Consider the following 20147-nt stretch of genomic DNA (forward strand, 5'->3'; position numbering starts at 1 on the left):
AGTTATATTTTAAAAGCAGCATCGTTGAACCAACCTGTAGCTAAGTGTAAGCCAAATTCCAATATTTGACATTAAGGGCATAAAACCTGCTGCAATCTACCTGCAACAACAACAGTTGCTTTAAAGCTATAGTGTAGATTTAATCTTTAAGAGAGGGAAGAAGCATTCAATTCTCCTATCAAACACAAGCCCAACAATAGAAGTGTTAAGTACTAAGAATTGAGAGTTACTCATAAGTGACTGCATTAACATTTTGAGGAGTCTTAACTAAATCATTAACAAGGAATATGTATTGTAGAAAACTATGAAGTTATTTCAAGTCTGTATAGTTCTTGGGATAGATACACATAATGCTCACATTTGAAAAGCAAGCAGAAATGCCAAGAGACTTTTTTTTTTTTTTTTAGTTTATGCTCTCTGTGAATCTAAGCTCCTTCCATTTTGTTGCGAGCCAGAGAGCTGCAGAAATAAAAGAACTTTGCTCCTAGAACAGCAGCAGTTTTCTTCAGCACAAATAAAGAGCACAAGATCGGTCCACAGCAACCGGTATTTCAGTTACCCAGCACAGAAGCTTAGTCTGCTTCACAGCTGTTAACACCAGCTATCTGTTGGAATCACTTGCAATAAAGATGACAACTATTTTGACTGGTTGACCATTTAGGACAAAAAACCAAGTCTCAAAGTTCCTAACAAGTCCCACTGAAATTCATATAAACTTCCATACAAATGGAGTGACAGTAGAAACACTTCTGTATTCCAGTGATTATTTTAAAAATTTATTCATTGTATCTTTTGTTACTTTCAATATGTTTCACAACAAAATGCACCACTGAAGCACCATCAGCTCTTTTCAGTATCTTTAGATAACCCACCTTAGCTGGTATCTATATACTTCAGCTTTCCTGGCATCACTGAATGTGGTGCTAATGGGAGCATGCACGCAGACTGCAAGGTGCTCCTGGGTTTTGCTGCCTCCCTGAATGCAGAGAGTAAGACCATTCAGAAGCCACCAAAATTATTAGGGTCCTCACTGCTACAACCAGGGGGTATGAAGGAAAAAAGGTATTTGTGTAGATACAGTCTCCACAGACCTGAGGGAAAAATGGGGGGAAAATTGGGGTGGGGTGGGGGGGTGGGTTTGTTTTGGGTTGTTTGGTTTTTTGTTTGTTTGTTTTAAACTGGAAGTCCAGCATTTCATTGATAACCTGAATAAATGCCCAGTTTCTCAAGTTATTAAAAGCCAGGAGAGCAAGGAGGAGAAAGTGAAATCCATCACATCCACATCTTAGGCTGGTAACAGTTATTCAAATCCACGTGATTTACTATGAAAAATGAAGACACTGTATGTCGCAGAAATGCTTTCACATTGTAAAAAATGCACTTCTTAACTAAAATTGTCTGATAAGACTGTTATGAGCCGATTTCTCTCTTCTCAGCAGAGTCAGTATGCAATATACCTACTGGATCAATGCAGTCTATTATTGTGGAGAAAATAAAACTATTCTACAGTATTGCTACACCGCAGTAAATCATAAAAAATAACACCACTATAAAATCTAGTTCTAGGTCCCACAGAACTGATAGAGAAAGCAGCGAGATGAATCATGCATTCTTAAAAGCCTAGCATAAATCAAAAGACCCCACTTATCTTCTTAAGAAAATTAATTTTCTTTAACATAAAGTGCACCAACTACTTACTGGTTTATTATTTTGAGATAAAAATCTCCACTACTCCAAAATTTAGCTGCAAAAGCATGTGACAATGCAAACAGAAGGTATCTACAGCATTGCATAATTAGGTAATCTAATGCACACCAACAGCTGTGCTATCTGGGGGAAAGGTTCACTGGAGATATTCCATGATACATTTTACCCAGTTTCTGCACAATCTTTGAAGAGTATGAACCTACACAAGACTATTCCTGTAAGGCATATTACATTCAGAATTTAACACATTTGGTTTTTAAAAATCCTATGCTTAACATACAATATAAAGAGCAGGTGTGGAGGGTAAATATGAAATCACAACACAGACAAGATCAGGGGAAGCAAGGATGAACAGGAACTCCTAGGTCACTAAGTAATATTTCCCCCCATTAAAGGGGATAACGAAGGGTAATCTTTTTCATATGTTTAAACCACCACCACATAAGGTTAGCTGAATCTTTTTACTCTTCAACTCTTAGAAAAAGACTGTGCCTGAATCCTGCTGGTTAGAACTTTCTTCCCTCTACCTGGACCCTAGTTTTATTCATGACCAATTTGCAGCAGTTTCTTCTTTTGCCAAAACCGTTTCAGCTTATACATCTCTCTTACAAGACCTTTCCTTGTATTTCCTTGTGTATTTCCTTGAACACAGCTACAGTATCTCATTTTTTTAATCAACAATTTGCATGGTAGTATCAATACTCCAGTATCTTAGTCATAAATATCTCAGATGAAATATTTTAGGTTCAGCTGCTTTTCTTCCTGGACACACATATGACAAAATCCTATTACTTCATTTACATTTTTCATTTGCATTTAATTTGCATTGCTTGATGCTTTGATGATCTAAGAACTTCCTGTTTTAATTGTGACTGGAAGAGGGGAGAGAGAACCAAAAATAACAACAGAAAAAAAAAAAACCAAGAGTCACTCAAGATGGGACAGCATTCTCATAGCTTCTGTAAGCTGCTTTCTATTAAAAAAGCTGATAGTAGCTTACACATATTTTTCAGTTACTTCTTCCTATTTGACACAGTTATTTTGAGCAATCCAAACATGTTGTAAAATGGAAGCATTTGTTCTCCTTTGAACAAAAATAGATTATATATCTTTAAAAATTAATTATATCTGCTTAGTAATGGAAGTTTCTTCAAACTTTACAAAGCTAGACCTAAATAAATCACACACATATATCAGGCAAAGCCTTCCTGATCATTTTCATCAGCAAGGGCTTATTGAATGTCTACCGCCTCCAGACAAAATGAAAAAAAAAAACAAACAAAAAAACAAACCCCAAAAAACCCACCCCAACCCCCCCCAAAAACCCGAACAACAAAACACCCAACCAAAAGCACAACACAAACAAAAAAAACTTCAAACAAAAGCACATAGCTGTTTGTTAAACAGTTGCGACCATTTACACATATTTAGTCATACTACCACAAACTGATTTCTGAAGATAGCACTGGGAGACTAGGTCATTACCTAGCCTGTATAGATTCATTAAAAAAACCCTAACAAACAAAAGCCAAACTTACAAAGCTACAAGAAGCAATGATTAGCTATTGAGAATCTCATTCTTGGATCTGACAGCACCCAACCTGATGGAAATGATTTGCATGAGTTCCCCATTCCTGTTGGAAATGTGTATCTTGTTGGTAAGGCTGGTAGGCAGTTTTAACTCCCAGGATGCTGGACCACAACACACCAACTAGTTCAGTTTCTTATGACCAGTCCTATTCCTTAAGCAACCTTTAGTCCCACCTACATTAAAATAAACTGGAGTCTAACTTTAAGCAGCATGTCACCTGAAGCAATTCTTAAGATTAAAAGATTGTGGGATATTCCAATGCCTTGGACAAAATTTCAGTAACCAATAATGCTGTACTTATTTACTGTGTCAAACAATAGCAAGACCAAAACCATTTTCACTCCTGTATTCTTCGCCAAAATATACTATATAATCATGGCATTCCATATTTAACATCACTGCAGGTGAAAAAGCCTAGATTTTCCACAGTTTTCACCTGGCTTTAAGTAGTAATACAGAATCATGCTGCACCCAAACATCACAGGTGTAACAACCTAAATATTGGCCAAAAGCATTCTTTACTGTGAAGCTACAACTTGAAGTGCTTTGAAATTACAAGTAATATGCATTATAAGTGCCATGGTTAAATGGTCATGATGCCTCAAAATATACATTCTTTGACCCCTAACAATTACCAGCTGACTTAGAGTGAGATGTAAGATGCTGATTTGAATAGAGACCCTGGCTTCTTCCCTATGTCTGATGTAGAATAACGCTGTGAAGCACCAGTCTAGTTAACTGCCATGCTGAAATCTTTGTCCTTACTTGGCTACAATGCTGTTTCACAGGGATCGATGAAGTCACTTCACTGCTCTTTTTCTTTCTTCTGTTCAAAGATCACATTTAAACTCAACAACATGACACTTTAGCAGGCTTTTGAAATTTGCAGGATTCACACCGATTCAGTATTTTATTCTTTTCTAGAGCACTTCACAGCACAAAGCATCATAACAGATGCTTATCTGTATTCATTACGCTGTGCTGTGATACAGAAAGGTAACGTAAACTCTAGTCTCACAAAGATCTGTACTAATGATTTGAACCAGAAAACTGACACAAGCCTAACACCCCGACAACTCATCAAGAAAAAAAGCAAAGCAAAGACAAGCTTCTAAGCAGAAGCAGCAGAAGGTGAGTCAAAAGGCAGATAAGTTAGTCCCCAGATCCTCTCTCACCACCGGCTAATCAGCAAAGCATGCTGGTTTCACAGGGAATCTTCCCTTCTCAGAGCGGGAAAAAGACTTGGGAATATAGAAGTCTACCTCACTTTGGCAGAAAGCAAAACCAATCAAGAAAACGTATAATTTATGAGGATTTAAAGGAATAATGGCTGCAGAAAGATAGGTTTCATTTGTGAAATACTGGGAAATGCCAATTATCTCATTATCTTTTTCACCACGCAAAGCAAACCCCACAATCAATACTGAAGTCTTACACACCATGTGGCAACTACACTTCATTTTGCAATATGTCCTTAAGCACAGAACAAACATCTGCAAAGGCCAGGATTAAATACAAAACCCAGTAAAACAGGACTGTGTAAAATTCACTAGAGATGGATACAGTGGAAAGCTATGCAGTACCAGGAGAATTTGAGTATAATTTAATGAATTTATTAGGCTGGTGACAACGTGCTATCGTATTTTCCTGCAAGATTAATATTAAATTGCAGATTTATTCTTTTACAAACTTAACCATAGCAATCAAAAAACGTAAGATCAGCAAGAACTCATGTCCTTCATTCAGCAAAGAAACTGCCCACAAATTAGTTCTACAAAGCACTTCCCTCACCTGCTGTTTTCATTAAAGACTCATTTCATTAAAAGCCCACAACTGAAGACTCAGTTGTCATACATCCTGGGCAGTATAGGCACTCACCTATGCTCCTTACTCTGATGGGCTCTTTTTCCCCTCAAGATAGGAGGGAAATTCCAAATTGCCAATTCTTATGCAAGTGACTGCATGAATCCCTAAAAGTCTTATTCTTTGCTTCAAAACAGTTATTAATATTATAAGGAGTTTGATATGCAAGCGCTGACTCTTCTTAGTTAAGCCAAATCAAAGTGTAAGTTAGTCCAAGTTCTGCAGTTTTTGCTCCTGAATGAAAATGTGAAGCTGGACAAAGACTGCAAAACCAGTTTGGGACAGAGAATGATTTGGTCACCACTATGTTAAATTTGGTAGAGGACTAAATTAAATATCTACAAGTACCATAAGCACTGCATGATTAATCAATACAGAGAAATTCTAAGGCAAAGTGGTACATGTAGCTCAGTAAAAACATTTAAAAAGCTAGAAAAGGCACTAGCTACTAAGTAGCCTTGTGAAAGCTGCAGCTGCTCTTCAATGCTCCTTCTGCTTATACAAAAAAAGTTTTTTAAGTATTCCTTTCAAAAGAAAGGAAAAAAAATCCAGAGGAGCTGAATGCACTCTGCTTCCTACTGAGTAGAAACATCTTTTAAGTTTTGGCAGCGGGTAGCTGTGATCCTGACTATCCCTGATTACCCTTTCGGAACATGCTGAACTTTTAACAAAGCGGCAAACATTTGTTGGCTTTATTTGAAGGGCTAGCAAAGGGAGAGTGCGAAGAAACAGAATACTTTTTCCGTCGGATTTAGTTGCAGAGTTTACCATGGAATTATTTAATAGCTCCATACGCACGTGCAAGAAGTTAGCTACGATCATGCAAGTAAAACATGCTATTAGTCAACAAACTTTATACAATTAAGTGCGCTACAAACACGGATGTCTGAGACTTGTAGCCTTACAACAAAGCACGAAGCAGCCAGCCAGTTCACTAACGCCTCCCCAACCAACTAACCAAGAGCCACAGGCGATGCTAATAACGAGCACACGACAAGTTTATCGTGTTTGCAATATACTCTTTCTTTCCCCCCCCAGTCAGCCTGATTAGCGCTCAGCGCCCAGGTCTACTTCTTTCTTAATCCTGACAACGTCTGAGGCAGGAGCACGTACTGAGACCGCAGGCAGAGCCTTCCCAACACCCACGGCACAAGGGCACCCCGGTCGACGCCGGCCCGGCGCTACTTACAGTGCTGCTTGGGCACTATGAGCTTCATGGGCGCGTCCGGGAGGCGGCGGAGGCCGGCAGGACCCTGGGCGCCGCCCGACGCGGTACTCGGCGCGGCACGGAGCTGGCGCCCGCCGCCCGCCCGCCCGCGTTTGTGCCGGGCCGCCGCTCCCCGCCCGCCGCCGCCCCATTGGCGCAGGGCGGGCCCGGCCCACGCGGCAGCGGGGCCGTGCCCGGGCGCCGCCGCCGCATTGGCCGGCACCGGGGGCCCTCGCTCCGCCCGCCCGGCCCCCCGCCGCCGCCGCCGCCGCCCGCGGAGGGGGAACGCCCGCGCCGCGGGAGCCGGGCGGCGCTCTGCAGGGAGGGCGGCGCGGGACCCGCGGCCGCCCGGCGCCGGGCCGATGGGGAGGCCCGCCGGGGCCGGGCTGCGGCAGCGCCGCGCGGAGCGGGCCGGGCCGGGCAGGGCCGCCGAGCCCGGCCAGCGCCGCCGCGCTCGTCACTTACGTGGCCTGTGCCGCCGGCCCGAGTCCATCCTCCGGCGCAGCCTGCATTTCTTGGCCGGGGAGCCGTGGCCGAGCGGCGGCAGCTCCGGGCGGAGCAGCAGCGGGTGCGGCGCCTCCCCGCAGCCGCCGTTACTCAGCGGCTGGCTCGCGGGGTGGAAGCCGTTCTGCAGCAGCCCGCCGAGCAGCGAGCAGGAGGCGGCGGGCGGCGGCCCCGCCGGGGCGGCGGGCTGGGCGCGGAGCTGCTCCCCCATGGCGGCGGCCTCTCCCCTTTGTCTCCCGGCTCAGCTGCGGCTGGGCGCGGCGGAGCCTCCGCTCATGCCGGCGCCCGTGCCCGCAGCTCCGTGCAGCTGGGGATGCGGCGCCCGCCCCCCCGCCGGCGGCGGCGGCGGCGCACGGCGCAGGCGTCCTGCCCGCAGCGCGCTGCAGAGGGGCGGCCGCCGCCCTCCGCCGGGGACGCGGCGACCCCCCTCCCCGGTTAACGTGCGCGCTCCCGGCCGCCGCGCCCGGCACCTGCGGGGCCCCGGGAGCGCGCCGCGGCGGGGCGGGCCCCCGCTCGCACGGTGCGGGCTGGCCGGGGGGCACGGTCACGCTGGAAGCGGCGCAATGCCAGTGTGACTTGGTCCCGTGGCCCCGGCCGCTGGCGCGCACCGGGCGGGCCTGCCCCCGGAACCGGCTGCGGGGTCGTCGTCGCCTCGGGGCGCCCACACGCACACCCGCCCACGTGACGGGGGCTTCTGCGCCTCGCAGGCCTCTGTGCGTGCGACCCCCAGCGCGCCTCGTACCTCGCACAGAATTATCTGGGCATCAGCATCAACGCTCAAGTTTTTGTCTGTATTGGCGCACGTTTCCTCAACAGCTTTGAGGGACAAGCGTGACCTTGAATGAGTTTGACCTCACGCTTTTTTAGTGTCTTGGCTTTCCCTGCACAGCACTGATAATCTCGTGACTTGTGATTTACTCCCTGACACTGACTGAGACACCCAAGTGTAAAGACGTTTTCTGAATGAAACGTATTAAACATCAAGTGGACATAAAATAAAACTGGGCGAACTGTGCTGCGGCGTCACGTGTATACTTGAAAAGAAACACTAATTGAATTTTGCTCTGCACATGAAGGTCGTTTCTTTATACAAACTGCCAGTCACTACATGGATGAGTGTCCTTAAAGTAAACACAGGTCACGTAATGGCTCCTCCTCACACCTAAAATTAGTACAGGACACAGGCCCTCCACTGTAAAACAACTACAAAGAATGAAGAGCTATTCTAACTGCCTCCAGAAAGGGATACTCCATTAAGAAATTGCTTCATGAGAGGTAACCCAAAATTCTCTCCACTTCTTGACTGGGACCACAACATTTTGTTTAGGCAACTGGGAGCAAGCCACAGAAAAACATGCACATGAAGTTGGGGAAATGAAGAAAGAGTGTTTGAAATCAAAGAACAAGTAAAATTTTCTTCCTAAAAACCAGTAACCAATGTTCTGAAGGTGATTAAACAATCCAAATTTTCCTCATATCCTAATGCATAAGCAACTGCTGCAACTGCCAGCCCAAGAACGACTGCCCTGAAGAGGGTTGGAAGTCAGGCTATATACCTTTACTGCTAGAAGGAGCTGTAGTGCTTCCAAAACTGTGAAATTCTTTGAGAACTCCCTAACTTACTGAATTATGTTTAAACTAAAAATCAGAAGGCTGATGCCTGGACTGGCAGGGACCTTCATACCACTGGTATTGACAGTTGTAGGCAGCTGGCTGGTTACGCTTTATGAACTTCCCTTGTTAATTCAGACCTCTCAGGGCATGAGAAATCCTTGCTGCTACCGTCCCCAGCTGGCAATGGTTGTCCCCTTCTCCGTCCCTGATGCAGAAACTGACTGCCCATAAACCAGCGTGATGCAGAACAGGGGATCATTCCCGCAAACCTGTTTTTCTCTGCAACTGCAGTGTAACTGGGAGCAGACACGTGGGCAGTTACTGTATCTCAGCTGTAGGGTGGCAACTTTTTTACCTTACTCCAACAAAAGCAGGACCACCTTTAATTGCATGCTTACATTTCCTCCTGGTAGGATAGCAGTCCTTCCACTGACTCTGCAATGGAATACAGTACCTGTTTCAAGTACTGTGCCCAATTTTAGGCACTAAACTTCTGGAATAACTAAGAAAGGATTAAATGAAAACGTCAAGTTTTTGTCTAGGAAATGAAAGATTTGAAGGGATATTCAAATCTGGAACAGGTAACAGCAAAGGAGGCATATCACAGTTGCTGAGAAACAAGAAAGAATTCATAAGCGGTAACTGCACTAAAGGAAATTCAGTTTAGACTTGAGGCGTTTCCTAGAATGAAGTTAGACAAGCATTAGACTGCACTGGAAGACTCAACTGTCCATTGCTGCAACTTTTTAGGAACTGCCTAGGTAGAGCTGGTCCTGACTTAGAGCAAGGAGAATGCATGGCCTAGACACCTTTCTGAGGTTCTTTCTGATCTTTTATTTCTAATTAAATATTCCCCTAATATTTTGCTGTAAATATTGCACAGTTATGCCCACGATAGAAGTAGACTAGACTGCGCTGAACAGAAGGGGTAGGTCAGGAAAACACTGTTAGGATATGATCCAAATCACTGAGAAGTTCAGGGGCAGTGTAGACCAATGGCATATAACAACAACAAATGTCACCTCAAATAATGATGGAGAAAATATAAAAATGGAGAAACGTTAAAGACAGTCCAAATCAATTGACAGGTTTTATGTACAGGGACAGATTCACTTCTAAGTGTGCAAGCTTCCCTGATCATGTAAGCTTTTCAGCAGGAAAGGAGGAAAACACCTTCCCAACTTTCCGCGTTGTTGTGGAAATATTAAGTTTCAAACCACTGTGCTGCTTTATCAAAACAATTTCAGACTCTTGTACTCATGAATATCACATGAAGTGATTTCTGCACTGCAAAATACCACCTTCTTCATATTATTTTTCTTTACAATTGCTTGGGTTTGGAATGAGCTTTTAGAAAGGTTTTATATACCCTCTTCAGTTTTGATATCAGAATTCTTCAGCTCTTCTGCAATGTAAACTAGGACAACAGCAATCAAACTAGAGTGTTTAATGTATTATGTGATCATCTGTAAGGGTTTAAAATGAAGGAATCTTATGTCCTTAGGTGTATACAGCACTGCTTATTTTGGACACAAGCAAACTAGAGTGTAATCCATTTGGCATTCAGGGGAAAAAGACCTGAGCTTTTTGCATTGATAAAGTTGAAACTGGGAGCAGATGAACGGTTCATCCTATTCTGCATCAGCTGTGAGCTTCAGGTAGAACCACAGCACAACATTTCATGAACTCATTGCCTGACGTAGACAGCCTGTGCTCTTCTAATATTCTGCACATGGGCTAAAGTGGTGACATAAAGGTCTCATGTTATGCTTAGTATTGGAAAACCTGGAATATCTTAGAAAACACAGTCCAGAAGAAATATGACAGAAGTAATAATGTCATCTCTTCCAAAAAGGACAAAAAGTAGAAATAAACTATCCTGCTACCCTCACAGTTGAACAGTTGGCTCAAGACCTGCTGTATGCTGGTTTTTTATCCGTAATATTTATGAGACAAAGCATCACAGCATAACTGGCTGAAAGCAGGTATTGTTTCTAAGAGGTACTGCACTCTCCCGCCTTCATACCACATAGACACATTCAGTATGTTACTGCCTACTCCACATCCCTTTATATTAATTTATATATATTTTATATATATTTAAGTTGTTGCAAATCAAGAACTACATGGAACACACAACATCTGTCAATGAAGTCATGGCATGTTCAGTGACTAACACTTTGGTGCAACCAAAGTGAAGTTGTCTCTTCCTTTTGTCCTAACTTTCTAAACAAACCCTATGAGCCAGTTCAGTGTTCAGTCTGAACTTGCAAGACAACAACCCAGGTAGAGGTGCAATATTGACAAACAAAATCAAGGATGCTTCCAGTTCTTTCAATATTAACATTTACTCAGTATTTCTGTCTTCCTTTCTGAACAGGAGTAGGTGGAAACTACTTCTTTATTTTTAAATATTTTCCTATATATTTCACTGTAAACCAGCAATCTAGTGGGAAAAGGACTACGAACACATAGTATGCTGAAGAATCCAGGACACAAATGGACTCAGAACAGTGAGCAAGCCTACTGTACCGACTCATTGCATATTACACATTTGCATGACAAACACTTCATGGATTATTCCGTGCCCACCTGCACTTCATACACCCAGCTTTCTATCACCTCCATTTATTTGTTTATAAACACAGAAAGCCAGGCTGCAAATCTCTAACTCTGTGCTGTGCTCTAGCCCTTACATTTTCATAACCAATGGAACTAAAAAAACAACAACAAACAAACCAAAATAAAACACCCTTTCAGGTATGTTATCATCAGTCAGCCTGGCCTGAAATTTTTAGGAACCTATGAGGATTAGCAACTCCTCCCTCATTCCGTGGGGCTCCCATATCCCTGGTCTGAGGCTAAGCTAAAATAAGCACCAAACAGGTGCAGTCCACATGTAAATCCATTACCCAAGAACCACCCCACCCCCCAAAAAAAAACCCAAAAAACAAAAAAAAAACCTCTTAAGAGACCACCAGTGGTGTTATTCTAATTCAAAGCCAGACAGCTACAAAGCTTTGGTCATATTTTGGAGAGATGCAGTAATGAGGAGCATGTACACATCTTCTCAATTTATAAAAGCTATATTAAGCAATGCAAAGAGTGTAATGAAACAAGACTTCTGGCATAGCTGCCTGCAGATTTATGCTCAAGTGACTGCTGGCACTCCACCATTCCTGTTTATATTTCTATTCAGGTTACTTCTATGTTTATCCTTCTATGTTTCTATATTGCACAAAATTCATACTAGTTCTTATTCAATTTTTCCCCTTTGAAAATAAAGCAAATACAGTACAGCTTAATAAATTAACATAAAAATATTAATAGCATTCCTTGCAAAAAATCAGACACTGTTGATTTGTTTTAGGTACATTCACATATCACAGATATCAAAAGGAAAGTACCAAGTCTAGGAGTCCAGTATTTCTTCCTAATTTCTTTTCAGAACTGGGAAAAAAACCCATACTTTTTTGGTGTATGCAGGCCCTTCAGTAGGCACATGTTTAAAATATATTTTAATGCTCTTTTTCCCTTACTTTAAATTGCAGAGCTAGAAGACCAACAGTCAAACATAACAACTACATAATGACAAATGACAGATGTGTAAATCAAAACAGCTCTAAAACTGTGCAGAATTCTTATCTGGAAAATGCAACGACAGAGAATTTAGAAAGGGACCCAAAGGGCTGTAGTTTTATCAGTGTGATCACAAGAAAGCTAAGCCTTACTACGACAACAGCTAGCTAGCACAAGAATTCTGCTTTCCCCAAACACTAACACATCTGAGAGGGGAAACTGACTGCAGATGACAGAGGAAGTGAAGGGCATAAATTTAGTCATATGCCTAAATCTTTGCCAGATTGAGGCCAAGAAAGATTATATCGAGACTATCAGTTCCTTCCCTCCCCACCCACCTCCTGGTGCAGGCTCCTTTCAGTTATGCCTTCTGTGACACTTAAACAACACCTGATGATTTAATGAAGAAAAGCCCTCTTCTCCTGCACTGAGTTGAAGCTCATCTCCCCTTCACTTTCATCGAGGGAGAGAAAGATGGAGAAAGGCACTCTAAGCAGGAACGTAGCTTTGGTGGTCTTAACAGCCCTCAGGGGCAATGTTCTTCCATTTCATTGATGACAAATAGGGCATAGATAGATCTTCTGGCCCAAACGCCAAGCTGAGTGTCCAAGCAAGGCAGTATCAATGCTACCTGGAAACAGTTGTCTGGACTAGGACATGACTTAGATATCTAACAACAACAGCCAAGACTAGGGAATAACAGTCAGAAGAGTACATAGGTGTAGTCTGATATTACCAGCCTGCCCATCCCTGTGGCCAGACTTTGCAGTGGCCCAAGGAGTTTCTACAGTTATCCTCTGGCAGTTCTGAGATGAGGTTAGAGACTGTGGTTGCTCTCTTTCATTCCAACCAAAAAAAAGCAGGCAGCAGTCACAAAACAGTGAGAACCTTCTTTCAAATCTTTCCCTGCCAATATCTCTGTTTCTCTGTGTCCAACTAGACAATTACAACTTAATTTGCAGGTGCATTTGCTCCCCACAACTTTAACTGATCCCTGGCAGAGCTGTTGGTGCCCATCTTTTATAGGAAACAAAAGCCTTCAGTGCCTTAGTTCAGACATTTCAAATAACCCCCCCCAAATTAGTAAAGATTTAAAATCTAGTCCTTCATTATTGCTTAGGAGTACAAGCCAGCAAAGATAAAGTAGGTTTTGGAGATGAATCCTCTTTTTTCCATGTTATAGTTTCTATTCTGCAGAGAGTTTGTAAAAAAAGGAAAAACCAGGTAATAGATTCAAACTATTAGGTATGTAAATAAGCTAAAAATCTCATTTTAAATACACTCTCCTTTGCCCTCATCCACTCTACCTCATACCTAAGTATTTGGCTCAGTGTACTGCTGCTTATCTTTAACTATCAAACTTAAATATACAAAATGTAATTGGAAAACATGCAAGTTCACAACCCACTGATTGAGAAATACTGTTCATCATCATAAAAAAAATGATTGCAACAAGTGGCAGAGCATTTGGTAGAGAAAACAATGGCCTTTGCTCCTGACTGCTCCTCCATAGACAATTACCCTCATGTATGTATACATACTGGTTTTGCTTGATTGAATGTCATCACTTTTTTTTTTAACTCAGCATTTTTATATGGTTCCTCATAATGCCATCAGGAGGGAAGTGACAGTTTCAAAACAAGCTCTTTGAAAGACAACAACAGAATGGCTGATAATTACAAAAGACTCTCTCTTCCTCATTCAGCACTGCCACATCTGAAGAGTAGGAGAAACTGGTTCTCCTATCAATACTCAGCTGCACCGAGATTTTTTACTTGCATTGGTCTGTATTCCCAGAGCTTAAATGCTGACATGAAATTCCCATGGATATTAATGATTACAAATCAGGTGACAACAGGGAATCAGACTTCCTATGCCTGTATGTGGAAAAGAAAAAAAGGCATCTTTTTGAACTATTCTAGCTAGACATACATACCTCCAAACTAGACAAAACTGGCTTACTCCTCTAACCCAGGAGGGAAAACACAGTGTCCATCAGAGGTAGAAAGGACACAGAGCTTTTATCTTCCTTCTTCCAAACTAGTCCACAGATGGGAATCAGTACAAAAAGGAAACACAACACACCTTTGGTATTTCTCCTCAACCACCCTGAGTAGCAAGGAAGTGTATGTCTGAAAGAGCATTTAAGCACAGGGTTAAGTCCAAACACCAAAACTAATCTGGAGTTAAACTTTAGTACTTGAACAATAGGACTTTGCTTTCAGATAGATAAACCAAAGATTTGCTTAGGTTTTTGATGCTGAACAAACCATTTAATATGTCCTCGTAAGATTAAGCTGAAACCACAGACAATAAAAATCAAATGCTAGTCTTTCCAAAAATATCTTTTTTTAATCCATGTTTGCAAAGAATGAGAGTCTTTGTGTAGGAAGGGGCTGTGCTATAAATGACAAATTTGTTCCTAAAGACTTCAACTACCTAGTAACAAAGAAGGGAAACAACCAAACATTATGCTAACATTGGGTTAGTTTGCCATAGTTACATGCTCTGATATTTCTGGGACTGGTGACCTTTCAGAGTAAGTATTACAGTGAATAGTCTGTTCTGTGCAATGCATTTTTTGTTCAAGTGGCTAATTTAGAGCTTTCAGGTTTTCACATGGTCAATACAAACTACATACACACAAAAAAACCCCAGGACTATAATTAGAGACTTCTGTCTTCTCATTAGATACATTGTGAAAAAAATACAATAGAAAGTAACATCCAGGGTCTCTCCTGCATAGAGGGCAACTTGCATTTCACTGCAGGAACCTTAGTGTCACCAAAATATTTGCTTTCTTGCAATAAAACATAACTAATACAAACACACACTTGGTCTAATGGGAATTTAAGACTCAAAGAGACCATCTGGGTCATCAAAACAAGTTCTTTGAATCAATGATTAACCTGAAAGGGTGTAAGAAACATATATGCCAAGTACCAGGGAGCACAAAAGATTTTCTATTACCTTGTAACATATGGCTGAACACCTTGGGACCAAAGCATTATTTTGACACTCAGATATAAAGTCCTAATTATACACAAGTGTTCTTTTTAACCCAAAATGGTAAATCAGACTCCTTGATCTCATGAACACTGCTAATCACATTTGGTTGTATTTATCCTTAATTTTGACATGGAAGTCAGGTAAAGAAGCTACAGAGTTACTTTTGGTGCCAGCCATTTCACACATGGGAAGAGAAAACAAAAGCACTGTGTATCTCTTGTACAACAGGAGACAAAGATACCTTTTTTGTTTACAAAACCTCTGTATATCCACTGAAAACAGAACTGATAGGGCTAAGATGTCAATCTCTCATACTTTTTGCCTGACTGCTCTACAAGTAGCAAGCACCAATTGATTTGCTTTTCCTCCATTTATAAAATGTCCTTAAAATACCAAAGGAGACATGTATCTTATCTTCATTCCATTTCTTCTTAGAAGGAAAGGGGAAGGGAAAAAAAAAAAAAAGCAGCACACAGGCCAGAAAGAAAGGTACAGCTACCCCATTAGATGAAGGTATGAGGAAAATACTGCTGCATTAGTTATGAGGCATCAGTGGTCATGGATTGCAAGTAAGAGAACCCCCACAAATTACATGACATGATCTAGTCTCCATTCACAGGCATAACTGCAATCTAGTATAAACTGGAATTGATATGCATGACCTAAAATCTTAAACCAAGAAAAGCTGTCTGACTTACGACCTCCTTCTTATTGCCAATTTTCAGACCTTAGATTCTCCCAGAACATATTAACTAAACAATGCATACATAAACCAAGTCATTTTTAGAGCAGATTAATTCTCACATTCTGAAGCAAATGCAAACAGCAGTGGATGGACACATTATGACTGTTTTCATAGGATTAGTAAAGATTACCTAATCAATGAAAACATTTAAAAAAAATTTTTAAAATCTCTTTCCTGCAGAGAGAAATCAGGCTGGAACCCTAGTTTCAGTGAACTAGAAGGTCTGTGGTTAAAACAAAAAACCCCACCAACTCTCCACCCCTATTCACCAACCAAGTTTAAATTTGATTATAAGCAGATTGATTTCAGTCACAGCAGACTGGCATAAGGAAAAAGGAAGAACACATAACATAGTTCTGAATTTAAATACTTTGCACTTATGTAGTGCTCTGTACCCACAGATCTTCAGACACTTCACAAACTGTGAAAACTGCTCTTCTCACCTCCCATTTAAAGAAACAAAAGCAACAATGCTAAAACATAAAGTAGTGAGAGAGCTGAGAAAGGATTTGCAGACAGGTCTCACCTCCAAACTGAAACCCATATTTGGATCAGTTTGACCCAAAACAGAAACTAAAATACCCATGTCCCCCAGCTGGAAAATTTAGTTGCAGTATTCCAGAGTCATTCTCAGATTTTTAACTTATTTGCCTAGGCAGGCTTAGTGCTGAAATGAAGTCTGAAAGACTTCTGTTTGAAAAACTTCAGAATATCTTAATTTTCTTAAAAGGAATTCCTGTTTTTCTCAGCCAGTCATAGATTCAAGAAACAGCTTCAGTTCCCCAGAAGTTGTATTCTCAGCAAAATTGGCTATTAATCTAGCAATGCTTTGGATTGGCTGATTAGCAGCCAAACTTGCATTTCATCAGACAGAACATGCTGTCTTCCATTTCATATGGTAGGGCCTTGGAAAGACTGCTCTTTCAAGCTGCATATTGAAAACAGGATCCCTTTAGGTTTAAAATCAAACAAGCAAGCAAAAAACCCGCCTTGCTTGCAGTTTCACCAAATTAACTTATCAGTATTAGCTTCCTTTGTTGAAGCTCCTTGAGCCTATTAGAAACATATATTTTCACTTCACTGACATTTTGCTGTTCTGCTTGTAAAATTCAGTGAAAAGCTACCTGTTTATCTTTGCATGTACATCCACATAAGTTATGACATTTGGCTGTTATCAGTGTCATCGAAGTTCTAGGCACACAGGTTACTGACCTAAAACATGCTGTTTGAAGTCCTTGTTTGACATAATTTGTGTTACTGTCTACGTCAACAGTTATTTCATCTGTTGTCTACTACATTTACAACTGAACAAAATAAAGAGAACAGAAACTACTACTCAATGCAGTCTTCTTAAGACATTCTCCTGTCTCAGTACAGGAATAATTTCAGCTATACTAGCAAATAGCCTACTTTTTAAGAATAAGGATGTATAGGTATCTGCAATGAACATGAATAATTTCTAATGTTACTAGAAACTTAAACTCCCAATTTAAGAATCATAGTTGAGAAACATGAACATCTCACTAAAATGCACCAGACTTTCCTCTTCATTACTTCAGCTGAAAATCATTCAGAGCTATTACAATAAAACTGTGTTCCATATTTTCATTGGATGATAAACATCCAACATGGAGGTAACATCTGACTTCTTTAGGGAAGAGTGTATGTATAGCCAAATGAAAGTAGATTCCCAGCAACCAGTGACACTGAACTTCAATGAGTTAATGATACAGAGGAAGGACAGGAACAAAGGGAACTGGGGGCGAAAGGGGAAGATGAGCAACAGACTTGCCTAATAAGAGGCCAGAAATCCCAAGTTTGTGGTCTGTGTTCTCTTCCCATCATAGGCAGGCATCAGCATTAGTTGTGGTTTCATCAGATCAGACCTGCACCGTGATGCTACCTTACAAACTGCAGCCGAAGAAGGGGGAGGGTGGGGAGAGAAAAAGAAACAAAACAAAGAGAGAGGGTTACAGCCAACAATATGGTACTATATCTGTCCCAAGCAAAGATGGCATGGATCTTCCCATCATCCCCATATTAATGGTCTCAACAATATTTATCAAACAATTTATTAAGAATTCTGAGGTGAAAAGTTTATTCATAAGAATGTTCCTGTGATGAGGCTTTAATAAATCACAGTTCCTGGATGGAAGGAAATACACACCACATTAGATTTTCCTTGTCCAAGTTCACTGCTGAGGTTCTTGGTGGCCATGGCTGCTTTAGACACCCAGTAGCTAGCTACACCATCCACCTAAAACTGAAAACAAAATATCAGATAAAAACATTTGGCATGTGTAACACATCCTCAAGCAGCACTGTGGCATAATTTTCAGGGTATAGCTACATTTGTTTTATCTGAAATCAAGCCTCATGTTTATTTGTAACAGAAATAGCCATCTGATTAAAACAATAATAAAACTTTAGCATCTGAGTGACTTATCTTGGATAATTAATTTGCCAAGAGCATGAGTCACACAGTTAGAAATGAGTTAGAGAATGACTAATTTCTAACTTTATGCTAATATTATCCTCAAAATAAAAGGATTCCTCCTTACCTCTAAATTGTTCCATGTTTTTGTTCTTTTCACAATGCCAAAATCTGCTTTATATAGAATATTTGGATTTATTGTTGGAATAATTACCTTCTTTTTATAATGCCCTTCAGCCAGAAAGATCTTATGGTGCTTTATAAATGTGTGTGTATTCTTCAGTGCACCCACATACATGGTGAAACGTGGCAGTATGTCAGTACTTGGCAACACTACACAAAAGCACCTGACTGGAACTGCAGTCAGATCCTATAATCTGTTGAAACAGCAAAGGGAAATTCAGATGCACAAAACTGAATTACTAACAATGGAATTTCACTGCTTACATCTCCGTTTTTGCAAAATGGGGTGTATTCTGACTACAGAGGGTCAGATCAGCCAGTGCTTGGTAACACTCATCATTTCAGTGGAAACCTTTCCATTTCTTCAGATTTCAGCTGTGAGCAAATTTTCAGTAGGGTAATCTGGTCTGTTCCAAAACTCTGCTTATCCTTGGCTGCAGCATGTTGTGACAACATCAGGCAGGGCAACACCAAACTGAGAACTGTATGTGGAATTACGTTTGGAAATACTCTTAACTCTGCAAGTCTGGATATGCCCTAAGACTGCAATCCAGCCAGCCACCTGCCTATTTGACTCCTTGCTGAAAAACTGCCAAAGATGCGACTTCACAAGCAATTTAGCCAATCTAGGACTGCCTAACAGAAGAGAAGCAGCACTGCCCTTTTGTCCCACCAGCATTTCTGTCTGCTCTTCTGCTGTCCCAGCACCTGTTTGGTCACATAGATCTACTTGCTGATTTGGCTGAAAATAATGGTATAAGAATGTGTTTAAAAAATTAGCTGTTCATTAATCCACCCTTTGAGAAGCAGCTGAGACTTCATGAGTTTTCATCACCTTTCATCTGCTGGTCCACTTTCAGGGAAGAAGACTGTTTTTCTCCTCAAGGACTGCAAAGAGCACTGTAGTCCGACTGCATGGCACAAATACAGGCTCTTCTTTTCTGGAGTATGACTTCATTCTATGCAGGGAAGATGTCTAGTGTGTATTAAGCTCCCTGCCTTCTGTTTTTCCTACAGGATGGGCAATGCCCAGCCTGAAATACTAATAAAATATAAGCAAAAAGAAAAGAAAAGGAAAAAAGAAACATGAAAAAAAGAAATAAAAGAAAAAAAAAAGATGACTTCAGACCAAAACAGCAAATGCCCTGGGCCATTTGCTATTGTCAAAAAGCCATTATTTTCAAGTCCTTTAAAGATAAGTCACGGGTTAAGAAATTTGTTTGCTAAATGTTCATTCCTTGCCCTTTTATCATGCTGTAGGATAACTGTGCCACCCAATACTAGACATTAATTTTGATATCTAAACTAAGAGGCTAGTGAAGAAAGCAAGGTTCCTCCAGAGGGCAATTCGGGTTATGGTTATATTCCTTAGCTGTACCATGTGGCATAACTGCACTTCTAGAACAAGAATTTAACTTGGGCCTGAAACTGTTCTGAGCATTTCTTGCCACTGGCTCTACAGGAAGCCCAAGTTAAAACATCTGAAGGTCAGTGGCGTGACTATCCTACTCCAATCGCACGTTCACACGAGTTCAAGGAGAAGTCCTGAGTGCCCAAAGCCATGATGACATTCTGAGGAACGGTACATAATGTCAGAGAATGGCACTAGTCTCTGAGGTCAAAAGAGACAGTTGACACTTGCCAAGAATAAAAGAAGCTCTGTCTTGGGCGTCAGAGCCAGAAAGATGAGTAATACTACACTGAAATACTG

The 20147-nt window shown here is 41.4% G+C and overlaps 1 protein-coding gene across 11 annotated transcripts in view; it reads right to left on the minus strand.

Moving 5' to 3' along the window:
* PANK1 (pantothenate kinase 1) overlaps positions 1–20147 on the minus strand; it is a 48820-nt gene that overhangs the window by 21687 nt on the left and 6986 nt on the right. For 2 of the 11 annotated variants that reach the window (XM_069796590.1, XM_069796586.1), the window contains 4 exons: positions 19272–19478; positions 18468–18630; positions 17987–18082; positions 17612–17730 (listed from right to left, as the gene is read on the minus strand). Coding sequence is in view for 4 of the 11 variants with exons in the window: in XM_069796584.1 (XP_069652685.1) it covers positions 6834–7083 (250 nt within the window). In the remaining 7 variants the exon portion in view is untranslated. Of the gene's footprint in view, positions 1–6350; positions 6499–6833; positions 7280–17611; positions 17731–17986; positions 18083–18467; positions 18631–19271; positions 19479–20147 lie in introns of those variants that run through there. The other 9 variants (XM_069796588.1, XM_069796589.1, XM_069796587.1 and 6 more) reach the window with 8 other exon arrangements.

This window comes from Haliaeetus albicilla, chromosome 11 (genome assembly GCF_947461875.1).
Source record: "Haliaeetus albicilla chromosome 11, bHalAlb1.1, whole genome shotgun sequence".
NCBI classification, from domain to species: domain Eukaryota; kingdom Metazoa; phylum Chordata; class Aves; order Accipitriformes; family Accipitridae; genus Haliaeetus; species Haliaeetus albicilla.